General features: G+C 45.3%; 1 protein-coding gene across 1 annotated transcript in view; it reads left to right on the top strand.

The window, feature by feature from the left end:
* The first annotated feature begins 697 nt into the window (after positions 1-697).
* Positions 698-12579, top strand: part of MYOM3 (myomesin 3) — a 47213-nt gene continuing 35331 nt past the window's right edge. Inside the window, exons 1-6 of the mRNA XM_033157761.1 lie at positions 698-935; positions 6357-6490; positions 6993-7067; positions 8901-9060; positions 10513-10670; positions 11238-11333. Coding sequence (XP_033013652.1) covers positions 6384-6490; positions 6993-7067; positions 8901-9060; positions 10513-10670; positions 11238-11333 — 596 coding nt within the window. The 5' untranslated portion in view covers positions 698-935; positions 6357-6383. The remainder of the gene's footprint in view (positions 936-6356; positions 6491-6992; positions 7068-8900; positions 9061-10512; positions 10671-11237; positions 11334-12579) is intronic.

Genomic DNA, 12579 nt, shown 5'->3' with positions numbered 1-12579 from the left:
CATCCTTTCCCCAGCTTCCATGGGCACACCCTGCCACTGTGGCTGGTGCCCCCCTGCCTCCTTTGCCACAGGCATGCCCCGCAAACACCATGGCCACCCTTTCTGCCATGAGTGCACCACACTCCATCATGCCCCCATCGTGTGTGTGTGTCCACAGTTATATCAACTGCAACCAAGGAGGAGAAGGAGGCAGCATAATGTCCCGGCCTGGCCCTGCTCACAGTGGTCAGTCAGGTGCCCGTGGGAAGCCTGCAAGCAGGATTCAAGCACAATAACATTTTCCCCTCCTGCAGTTTCCAGCACCTGGCACTCAGAGGCATACTGTGTCCAACAGTCAATAAAACCCTGCTTTGCACATTAGCGTTGTGCAAGCAATCAGGATGAATGTTCAATAAGCAGGTAATCTGGGGGAGCCCTGCTCTCTTCTCCCCGCCCCCCTTCGACCCGCCTCTCTCACACACAGACCACAAATCCACAGATTTGTTTCTTGGCTAAAATTTGTGCAAATGAATCTTTCTGGGAGCCCTAGCAGAAGAAATCTGTAGATTCTGGGCCTGGGAAAATCAGCCTGCAGCTTTTCTTCCCTGTTCTGCTTTGACAATGGCCATGAATACTTCTGACCTAGAAAAACGATCTTGCTTTACCCGTGCAGAGAGCTGTTTGGGGATCATAAATCCTAGATAGTTCTCTCCATTGTCATTGAAATGACATGAGATAATGCTATATTTAAGGCTGCAAGGGTGGGCAGTTTACCCTTGGACACATTCTTCCCGGGACAGTCATTCTTAATGCCATCAAGCAGGGGGAAGGCATCCTTCCTTTGTCCTTTATCTCTCTTCTTCAAGACTAGCACCCTTGCCAACCTGCTCTCTGATTTTTCTCTACACTGGGATAGCAAAGTCAAGATTTAGAAGATTCCCCCAACTTCAGGGAAGGTACGTGATTCCTGCCGCCTGCCCCAAACTTGTATCTTGCTTTAAAGATTGCTTGTGATTCTTGTCGTATGAAAGACTAGCTGGTTTTCATTGTTGCTGCTATTCTTACATTTTGTTTCGCAAGAATTCTTTTGCTCTGTTTTAAATTGAATATAATTTTAAATTAGCATGGAAGGGAAATGCGGTTCCTCCCTGTTCTTGAACTAAAAAGAATGCTCTGCTCTTTTATTTAGCTCAGATCTCTTTGATTATTGCTATTTATCATTTCTGTCATACTTCACACATCCTATATTAAAACCACCCTGTGAAGCAGCGGGGTGTTATGGAAATAGGACAACATAACCAATCCTAGTTTGCAGAGCATGTGCCAACTCTAATTTGCCGATCAGATGAAAGGGCACACTATGGTTTCCTGCAACCAGGAACTAGAAGTTCCTAGTCTTGATTGGCAAGAGAGGGCAGGAGCAATGGGGACAAATGTATAAGATTAAGCACCAGATTCAGCCAACATGATTCACTAACAAAAGCTAGGACAAGGACTCCTGCTAGAACAGACATAGGCAACCTTCGGCTCTCCAGATGTTTTGGACTGCATTTCCCATCATCCATGACCACTGGTCCTGTTAGCTAGGGATCATGGGAGTTGTAGGCCAAAACATCTGGAGAGCCGAAGGTTGCCTATGCCTGTGCTAGAAGAATGGGGCTAACCTCCCACTCTGTTTCCCCCACCCCAAATCTGCTCTGGATGTTGAGAACCACCAAAACAGTATGTGGGGAGGAGAAATGCTTGCGCTGATGGAAAGACCATATTAACTACTCACTCACAAGATACTAAACCGTAGCTGCCCAAAACGGCTGAACCACCTCTGCGGCTCCCCAGAGGCTCTAACAAGTGTCATGGACAAAGAGTGTTTCCATTGGAACTTCCATCTCAAAACCCATTAAATTTCCTAACTTCACCACCTTGTCTCTCCTCACTTGCCTCCAAGGAGAGCAAACCCCCAATCTGAGTGTATAGCCAAAGTATTTATCAAAAGGGAATGACTGGAGGAGGAGTGAAGCAGCTACAATCTCCACTTCAGGGTCTGCACATCTGTTCGCTTGCACTCACACCCTCCAACATTTCAGGAGGGCAAAGCTTCCCTCCCACCCGATCTTCCTGCTCCTCCCCATCTGCCCAAACTCCATGCTCCTTCTCCTGCCTGATCTTTGCACTCTTTCTGGCCCCCACCTGCCTGATCTTCACGCTGCTTCTCCCCCCCATCACCCACCCATCTCTCATTGCTCCAAAACCTCAGCCAGGGCCCAGTGTTCTCATTTATTTCTCAGTATAACAGTACAATATATGAACAATGGTCCACAGCATGTAAGCACCTTTAGAGTTGCTGCACCCCACCCACCCCACCGTTCCATCTTTAATGCGTCTAATTCAGGCACGTCCAACAGGTAGACCGCGATCTACCGGTAGATCACTGGATGTCTGTGGTAGATTAAAAAGCTCAACAACTTTGATCCCTGGAGCCCTAAAAAAAGAGGACCTTCCTCCCTAAAAAAGCTCAACAACCTGAACCACCCCAAAATGGGGTAGATCATTGCCAGTTTTTAACCACTGGTGGTATAACTTCTTGTTTATCGATTAATGGCACCCCCCCCCCAAAAAAAAGTGGCAGAAGTATTTGCTGGTCAACAACTTTGGCTTGCGCCCCTCAAAAAAAAAATATGGGTAGATCACTGCTAGTTTTTTTATCCGGGAGTAGATATGGTGCTGGAGGAGACTCTTGAGAGTCCCATGGACTGCAAAAAGATCAAACATATCCATCCTTAAAGAAATTAAAGAAATCAGCCCTAAGTGCTCACTGGAAGGACAGATCCTAAAGTTGAGGCTCCAGTACTTTGGCCACCTCATGAGAAGAGAAGACTCCCTGGAAAAGACCCTGATGTTGGGAAAGATGGAGGGCACAAGGAGAAGGGGACAACAGAGGATGAGATGGTTGGACAGTGTTCTCGAAGCAGCTGGCATGAGTTTGGCCAAACTGCGGGAGGCAGTGGAGGATAGGGGTGCCTGGTGTGCTCTGGTCCATGGGGTCACGAAGAGTCGGACATGACTGAATGACTGAACAACAACAAAGATTGCAGTCTCTTGGGTGTTGGCCACCCCTGCTCTAACTCAACAGCAACAGCAATGTTTCAAGTGGCCACGGCTAAGGTCGGCAACACCCACCTGCTGTATTGCTAGCCAATGAAAAGAGGAGTTTGCTCTGACTGAGCACCAGCTTCTGCCAATAGTGACACAAAAGGAGAGTGTTGGTGCTAAAGAAGGTGTAGGGGGCTTGGGAAAAAAATCTAATGGAGGCAAAGGTAAGAGAGCATCTTTCAGCTCTGTTTTTTTGGTGCTGTGCTCTGGTGTGAGCCATTTGACTCGCACCACAGCACAGAACCAAAAACTACACGTCTTTTGGTCCCAAATGGGACATCCAGGATTGGGATCAGGAGTCAGGAAGGCTTCTGTTAACCCAGGATGTGCTGCTTAAAACGGGACAGTTGCGTAGTATGTGCTAAGCCATGATTCGGCTTAGCATTGTGTGCCAATACGGACAAAAGAGGCATTTAAAAGAAAACTTAATGAATATGCCCTTTCTGAAATAATAGGGAAAATGAAACACAGCCATCCCTTCTCCAAATTTTCCAGTGCAGTTCTCCAGCCAAGTGATGTGTACAAAAATGTAAGTACTGGGGTAAGGTGTGCGTGTGCATAGAAATCAGGAGCAGCACATCCCATTGCACTGCTTGTGGCCAATTGGGAAGTGCCTCCCTGCCCTGCCCTGCCCTGCCACTGCCACTGCCACTGCCACCTCGGGGGCTTCCATTGCTTGAGATGGTGGCCTCACCCGTCCTAATGGCTGGGCAGGCCCTGACAGAAATGCATATATTGGTGAAAATAGGATGCATAAAAGGTTCCGTTAGTGGGGAAATGCTTTGCAAAAATGCATATATTAGGCAAGTTTTAATATTAGGAGAAATGTGCACTAAAATGCTCATGGTGACTTCTAAAAGAAAGATTGCATACTGTTGATGAAACGTGAAGGACTGGACTTAAGACTGGGGGGAGGGGGAAGAAACAAAAATGGTCAGATCCTTGTCATCCCTCTCCACACAGAATTAGCCTCTACTGTATTTATTTATTTGTTTGTTTGTTTGTGGAGTGACCCTCGTTACAAATCCATGGAGTATACTGCATGTTCTCAGCTTCTGAACTTCTTGTTCTTGTTAAATCATCTAGCAATGTATACCAGAGTACAGCAAATCCTTCAAGACGAAGGCATTTATTTCTGAGTATGTCAAGAGGACTTGCTCATGAGTATGTTGCCGGAGTCCCAGAAATGGCACTATCGAATGCCCTCCCGCTTGGTGCCTGGCAACAGCCTATCTCCTTCCAGTTTTTAAAACTGAAAGGGGTGTTGACTCTTTACTGTTTAGGGAAGTGCCTGATATGGGGCAGGGCGGGGGTATCTGTTGCCTGCTTCTTTGGTCTGCGTTTTGTTTTGGTGGGTGTATAGGTGATTGCCTGTTTTGTGGGCGGCAGCAGTCTTCCTTTAGTGAAAATGAACTTTGTGGAGCCCACAATAGTTCCTTAGATTGCCAAATGTGCCACGTGGCCCCTAAAAATCAGGGGCTCCTAGTACTATATATTTAAAGCCACATCGTATCACTTTAAACCTTTGTGATTTTCCCCAAATAATTCTGGTTACTATAGTTTATTAACATAAGAATGCAAAGAGCACCTAAGTGGATCAGTCCAATGGCCTACCTAGTCTAGCATCCTATTCTCACAGGTGACTCTGGGATTAAGCATAATGAGACTTATGAGGAGACCCCTGGTCTCCTCACAAAGCTATATTTCTCAGAGTGGTTTAACAGTTAATGCATACACTTTTGCTATTGCTATCGAATAACAACAGGGGTGTGTGGGGGTGGGGTTTTTTCCTCAGTAGCAGGAAAAATATACCATGTGTCCCCATTGTGTCCACATTGCACTCTCTTTACACAGAAGTCATTTTGAAGATACCTGCACATCTTACCCCATAACTTTATTTCTAGGAGGGCTAGAGACTGATGTATTTTTCAAAATGAAAGTTCAGAGTCTGGGGAACTTGCCCAGCAGCTCCAATGTAATCCTTCAAGGGCACTGGGTTGGTGACCCCAGTGCTAGTTGTTACAGATATCAGGTTACACACCTGGGATTCTGGGCTAAAGAAGCAAGGACCTCATTTTTTTTATAATGTAAAGTCTAAATAATGTCTTAATAAAATCTAAATAAAGTCTATAATGTAATACTAAAGAATACTAATTTATTTATATCCATTTCACAGCTGCTAAGTGTTATTTTCATCCCGAATTTAAGACAATTGCCTTTCCACTTGCTGCAGTTCTTATGCTTCCTCTTGCCTGAGCTCTATTGATGCAAGAGTGATGGGAACACATGCACAGTTAAGTCTGAGTGTTTTGTGTTCACTGCAACAATTTAACACATGGGCTATTTTAAAACCTGTTACTTGCATTCAAGCGTAAACAGTTTATTAAAAGTATTAGCCTCAGATGTTCTAATTAAAACAGAAAATGCATCTTCCAAACAGAACTTGAGACACACAATAAAACCAACATGCCAAACACAAAAAACCTATTTAAATCCAAACAAAATAAAAAAAATCCTTCCAGTAGCACCTTAGAGACCAACTAAGTTTGTTATTGGTATGAGCTTTTGTGTGCATACACACTTCTTCAGATACCTTCTTCTTAGCTGAAGAAGTGTGCATGCACACGAAAGCTCATACCAATAACAAACTTACCGGTAGTTGGTCTCTAAGGTGCTACTGGAAGGATTTTTTTTTATTTTTTTTTTACTATGGCAGACCAACATGGCTACCTACCTGTATTTAAATCCAGTAAGTTAAATGGGAGTTTCATTTTACAGATTTGGAGACTGTCTTGTCCAACAAGTATTTTGAGTAATTTCTGAGATAATTCACCTGAATAATTTATCTTGGTTTTAACATATCTAGGTGGGGCTTATTGTCTGTTTGGTTGTAAATTGCTTTGGGTTATCCTAGGCAAGATAAAGCAAATAACTAATTAACTAACTGAATGAATGAATGAATGAATGAATGTCTTCTTCAACAGAGATGGGTGAATTTGTCAATTTTCAGTTCTCTTGGTTTCTCATTTTTTTTTTCAAGCAAGTTCATCACATTTTCCACATGATTTTCCATTTTCTTTCCTAATGTTCTCATAAAAACACACCAGCATTTTAGTCTGAATTTTTCCATACATACAAATGTCTCTATGCAATTTTGCCAAATATTTAAATAAGGTGCATTATTGTCTGTTATTTTCATGAACATTTGATGTTATTGTTTCTGACAGGAATTCCCCCCCCCATAAGTGTCCATCATGGAAATCCGAAGCTTTTCCCACCGCAGGGAAGAGGAGCAAAAGGAGGAGAGGCACAGAAATCTACAAATGAGCTCTAGAACAAGGAAGGCAAAGTTCAGGACCAGGTTAGCCAAGGAATGAATGAAATGACAAAACCCAGTGCTCCAAAGAGTGTTTTTGTGTGTGTGCACACACGCTAACAGTGAATGCCAGAATTTTAAATAATGTAAACCTTTTGTGATAAATTTTGTGAGTTCACGAAAACCAAGAGCGAAGCTTTGGAAGATTCACAAAATTCATTAGGGTTTGCTACCATTCCCACGAGAATGTCACTACAGTTTGGATATTCAGCATATCATATGAGCAGAGTTGCCATTTGTAATGCCAGGAATCTGAATTTAAGATTGGACAAATGGGAAACAGGGATTCACCCATCCCGAACTGAGTACTGTATAGTACTGTTGTATTTAGAAACAGGCTGGGTTTTTTGGCACCTCTAGTCCATGTGAAACATTTTGTTTTTGAACTTGTCCCGTTATATATCTCCCTCGCTGCACCTTGTATTACTTCTTTGGTATTAATGAATTCGTTCATTTCTATCTGCTTTCTCAACCTTGGGGGCAACAGTGAAGAAGAAGAGGGCTTCACACGTCTGGATTTGTCCATAGCATCTGCACTTGCATTGACATCAGAAAAATCATGGTAGGTCTGGTGGCTTACTAGAGGAAACTTTTCCAAAATTCTAAAACACAATGAGTTCATTTGGGGTCAGTTATCTTAGTGATGGAACTGTGTATATTTGCATAAAATCTGTCTGCTGTGTGAATGTGAACTGATATCACCAGCAAACCTTTGGACGCCTTAATTTTCTGGAGCCACACCTGTAAGCAAAAGAAGATAGTCATGTGATGCCTCCAGATGTGGTTCAGCTCCAAAAATCCCTGGTTATTGGCCATGCTGACTAATGTGCGCTGAGAGTCCAAAAGTATCTGGAGGGCACCATCTTGGCTGCCAGCCATCTAGAGCCCTGCTCATAGGTTAAGAACATAAGAAGAGCCTACTGGATCAGGCCAATGGCCCATTTAGTCCAGCTTCCTGTTCTCACATGCTTGTGGGAAACTGGCAAGCAGAACATGAGCACAAGAGCCATCTCTGCTCCTGTGGCTTCCAGCAACTGGTATTCGGAAGCATTACTGCCTCTGACTGTAGAGGCAGAGAGAATGAAAAAGGATAAAGATTGCTAGTTCGGGCAAAACCTGTGTGGGAATGTTCAGGGCCCCCTGAGAAGATATATTGTTTATTAATATCCTTCCTAACTTGCGCTAGCAAGTTCTTTTATTTAGCTGAGTACATTCCCCTCTACACAACAGAAAACTAGTTTCAAACTCATGTGAGTTTCTTAAGACCAGGGGTGGAGCAAGGGGGCGGGGGGCGGTCCGCCCCGGGTACCGCCCTAGGAGGGTGACACTCTGGGGGCAGGCCCCACCCCCGTGATCGACACCGCCGGCGCGGCAACTTTTAAAAGACTGCAACGCGCGAACAGCAGCACAGCGCCTGTGCTGCTGTTCACGCGCTGCAGCCTTAAAGGTTGCCACACCGCACGGAAGGGGTGCCGGCCGATCGCGCCCGCCATCTTGGGTGGACTGTACATGTCCACCCAAGATGGCGGGCGCGATTGGCTGGCACCCCTTCCAACCAGCGCTGCACCACACCGCATTTTAAGGCTGCAGCAGGCAAACAGCAGCACTGCTGTTCGCCCACTGCAGCCATAAAACACGGCGCGGCGCAGCCCAGTGCCGGTCGGAAGGGGTGCCGGCCGATCGCGCCCGCCATCTTGGGTGGACTGCGCATGTCCACACATGCGCAGTCCCCCCAGGTGGCTGCGCATGCATGATGTTGTGATGGGGAGGAGGGGTGCCTTGAAGTTTGCCGCCCCTGGCGGCAGAGCGGCTCGCTACGCCGCTGCTTAAGACAATACGCAATTCAATCTGGCTTGTCCAGATAGAAATGTGTTCTATTATTTTCCTGGTAAGTCCCCTTGAATCCCTCCTAAAAGAATAAAGACACCACAGTCTTATTGTTAAGCAGTAAAAAGAAAGTTTACCCACGATCAGGCAGATCACAGTGTGATCCCTGAAGGGAGGCTTTAGGCTTAAAGTTACAAATGCATAAAACAGGTTTACCCCATAAGGGAGATGATCTGAGGCACTGCTTGGCTGGCAGCCAGCAGTTCATTCCAGGAAGTTCGCAGGACGAAAGGAAGATGGAAGAGGAGAGAGTGGTAGCATGCCTTGTCCTTTTACCAGGTTTGGAAAGATCATGCCCACCCACTAGTCACATGCAAGGAAGGATGCTCCAGGCCGGGAGGAACAGGAAGTTTTGACTGGTTGGACCAAACATTCCCTTGCATGTCCACTCTAGGAAAACAAGGAATGTTGTACTTGACTGCTCTCAGTGGATTACATCCCACAACCTGAACCCTGCGAGAAGACATGGAAAGCTGGGTGCTATATATTTTATCCTTTCTGTCTCCAGGGAAACAAAAATGAGGCAGATGACTACTGTTTTGGAGCTAGAGAAAAGAGGACAGAAGAGAGTTCGTTTTGGGAACGAAATGGAGAAACTGGAGAAAACGGTCATTTGGAACTGCCGGGCCTTGCGTGTGAGAGCTGACAAAAAGGCCCTGCGGCGGAAGGTAAGGGGAGGAGCAGCTTAAAGTGGGTTGTTTGAGAGTCAGGAGTCAGCAGCATCTACAGAGGCAAAGTTTATTGGGCGGATACAAACTTTCAGTGAACCTGCCGTGTAGCATTTCAACTCACATCCACCCGCCAGCTTGGGGCCAGTCTGAAAGCGTGCAAAATGAAGATCAGCCTCAAGGCTGCAGCTTTGTGGAGGAGGAATGTCTGGCTCTGTGCATATGTGGATACTTTTCCATTGCTTTCCGGCAGTGATTTCTTCCAGAGCAACAGATTATGTATGTTAGATGGGATAAGAAAGGGTCAGCGCTGCATGGTTTGCGAAAAGAGAGCCTGACTGTTGTATGTAGATACTCTGTTGTTACAGCAAGTGGGTTAACAACCAGCAGGTAAAATAACCAAGCCAGTAAGGAATCTCAGTGTTCATTGACACCTCCTGATTAGTTCTGAGTCCTGAAGCCCCTTCCAGCCCCATATGCACTATACATTTAAAACAGTTTCATCTCACTTTAATCAGTCATGGCTTCCCCCAAAGAATATTGTGAACTGTAGTTTAAGGGTGCTGAGAGTTGTTAGGGGAACCACCATTACCCCACACAGAGCCCCCAGAGAAGGCGGATTTACTGTTAAACCATTCCAACCATTGTAGCTCTGTGAAACAGTACATTATAAGATAAAGGAATGTGTTAGATTTCCAAAACTGTGGACATGATACTTCCATACAGTGGCCACTTATGCATCTCCAAAAAGGAGGGGGTTGCTCTCCACTAACATTTACTTGAAATAGATCCACTGAAATTAATGGACCCAAGTTAGCAATGACCATTAATTTCAATAGGTCAACTCTGAGTAAAAGTTAGTTGGATCCAACCCAGGAGGACACGTATCTGGATATATGGATTTATATGTATAGATGAAGATTAATGATTTAAATAGAAATACTGTGACAGGTAAGCTGCATGTCAGACATCTTCCTGTAAATCATTTGTTCATATCCCACACTTTTAAGTGGATTTTCCTGACACTTTCCTAGCTACAAAGGTGTATATTTGGATTTAGCGCACCAAGGCAGCTGAACATTTTAACCCGACTTACCTGCACAAACTTAAAATGAACAGTATGCTCCTGAATCCCTCCCATGAAAGGCTGACAGTCTGGAGGCAAACTTAAGCTTCCCGGGAGAGCTGTTCCATGAGATACCTTCACAGGCTTGACGCTCTGTCTGAAACCTTTGAGAGCTGCTGCCAGTCAGTGTACACAATACTGAGCTAGGTGGTCTAACAGTCTGACTCCATATAAGGCAGCTTCCAATGTTCCAGAAAGGGCCTGCCTGATTATTCTGTAGCAGAAAACAGAAGGGTGTTAAGAGTTGCCTGCTCCATTCCTGCAAGTGTATTTATAGAACACTAAGATAAAAAAGGTTTTAAAGCTGTTTGTGGTCCTTGTCCTAGGCTGAAGCAAAGGCACAGTTGGAAAAAGAGGTCATGGAACTGCTTTCTTGCCGACCGCCCATGTTCTGGATCCCTCTCCGGGCTCACGCAGTCTGGGAAAGAATGAGCGTCAAACTGGAATGTACAGTTCTGGCCTCTCCTCTGCCAGAGGTGACTTGGTGAGTGGGCAGTGATGGAAGAACTCAATTTCAAGAACCCCCTGCAATTAGGGCTGTGGGTGGGAAATATGATTCAGTCTGCGTTTAAAGGTGACCCTGCTAAACCCACCCTTTCTGAAGCAACATGCAAAGGGAAACACAGTCATCCTTTTGACATTCACATTCTGAAACTCGAAATTAAGTTCTCCAGCCAAGTAAAGTGTATGAAGATATATCTACTTGGTTAAAGTGTGCGCACAAATGCATTTATTAGTGAAACTAACACAAAAATGCATTATATTAGGAGAGATGGCTTGCCAAAAAAATGTTTATTTAAAAAAAACTGCATACAGAAATATGCTTCTTAGGGGAAATGTCAGCACTAAAGTGCTAACAAATTATCATGAGGACTTTTTCTCGTTTCTTAAAAAATCACAAACTGTCAGGGAAACATGGAGCACTGAATTTAAGATTGGCAAAAAGAGAAACTTAGATAACCAAAATTTACAGATTCATCCATCCCTACCTGCAATCTAGCCTTGCTGCTTCTTTTCATGTCTCTGTGTTTGTTTATTTGCACCTGAACAGGTATAAAAATGGAGTTCGGATTGACCTTCGTCTGGCTCCAGCAGGGAAATATAAGATGAAGAATGAGTTTGGAATGCTGACTTTGGACATCAGCAGGTAACGGACTTGCATGAAAACAAGGAAAAGCCAGATTGTGATTTATCTTTATTGAAATATCAGGCGCCATTTGCGTGTTCAGACCCAGAAACCTCCCCTTAAAGAATTCACACATGACTCAAATATTTGGTTTGGTTTTTGGCAGAATTTAGGCCACAACTTTATTGATTACAGCACGTGAGTGATTGCATAGGCTCTGGTTCGACTAGCTCCCTGCCATGCAGGGTTCCAGCATAGGTCAGCCAAGGATAAGAACACCTGGATAAGCGGAAAGCCGGGAGCAGGCTATCTCTGCCACCCAAATGTCCCCCTGGACTCAGGCACGGGCACAGCCCTCTCTCAGGGTTGACCAAACCATCGAGTCCCTGGATTCCTTTAACGGAATACCCTTCACATAGGGATGGCGAGAGCATTTTCCCATCTCTATCACCTGAACCAGAGCCTATCCGCAACCTTACAAGTTGTGACGGTTTGCTACGCGGCAGGCAAAACACAAATGGCAACAGCCAATCAGCCAAGTGGAGAAAATTCCTGCTGTGCCCCTGTCCCAACGACAGACGACACACGATGGCATAGCAAGGTCAAGTGCACAAGCACTAAAAGTAGGGAGAGGTGGGCAGGTGTTCCGATGCACGCACCAAAAAAGGAAGCTCTGGGACACATGCATGGGCATATATAGGTCGCTCGATACACTTAGACTGCGCCCCATTGGCCAGATTGAACCCAGCATCGAGGGACCTTCCAGTTGGGTGTTGTGGCTAACCAATTGAACCCACCCACAACACAGGGTGTTGGTTTCCAGGTCTCACCGCAATACGTGCCCTCTTTAAGGGAGGACCCAATTTCTCCTGTGAGCTCTCAGTCTTAATAGTCCAACCACAGGTATTTAAAAAAAGTGCTCACTTGTATATTAGGAATCAGGGCTTCCAGACTGAAAGCCGTGTGGCACTCCAACACTTTCAAGAGACTGCCACCTTCCCAGCCTCTTTGTCTATCCCTTGGGACTCTCCCTAGGCCATGCCCCACCCCAAGCCCCACCCCCTCCTTGGCTCTCCTCTTCACGCTACACAAGTGCTTTTGCCTACCTGGAATGGGTCCTTGAAGTACAACAATGGCTCTTATTTCCCTGGATGAAGGAAGCTGTGTGTATGTGTATAGGGGTACCTTTCACTTTTGTGCGGCTACAGTACAGCCTAGTCTGCAAAGTTAAGAATCATGTCAATTGCTCCGCCCACCTTCGCCTCTG

The sequence above is a fragment of the Lacerta agilis genome, chromosome 8, assembly GCF_009819535.1.
Source record: "Lacerta agilis isolate rLacAgi1 chromosome 8, rLacAgi1.pri, whole genome shotgun sequence".
Classification (NCBI taxonomy): domain Eukaryota; kingdom Metazoa; phylum Chordata; class Lepidosauria; order Squamata; family Lacertidae; genus Lacerta; species Lacerta agilis.
This window is presented reverse-complemented; position numbering and strand designations above follow the sequence as displayed.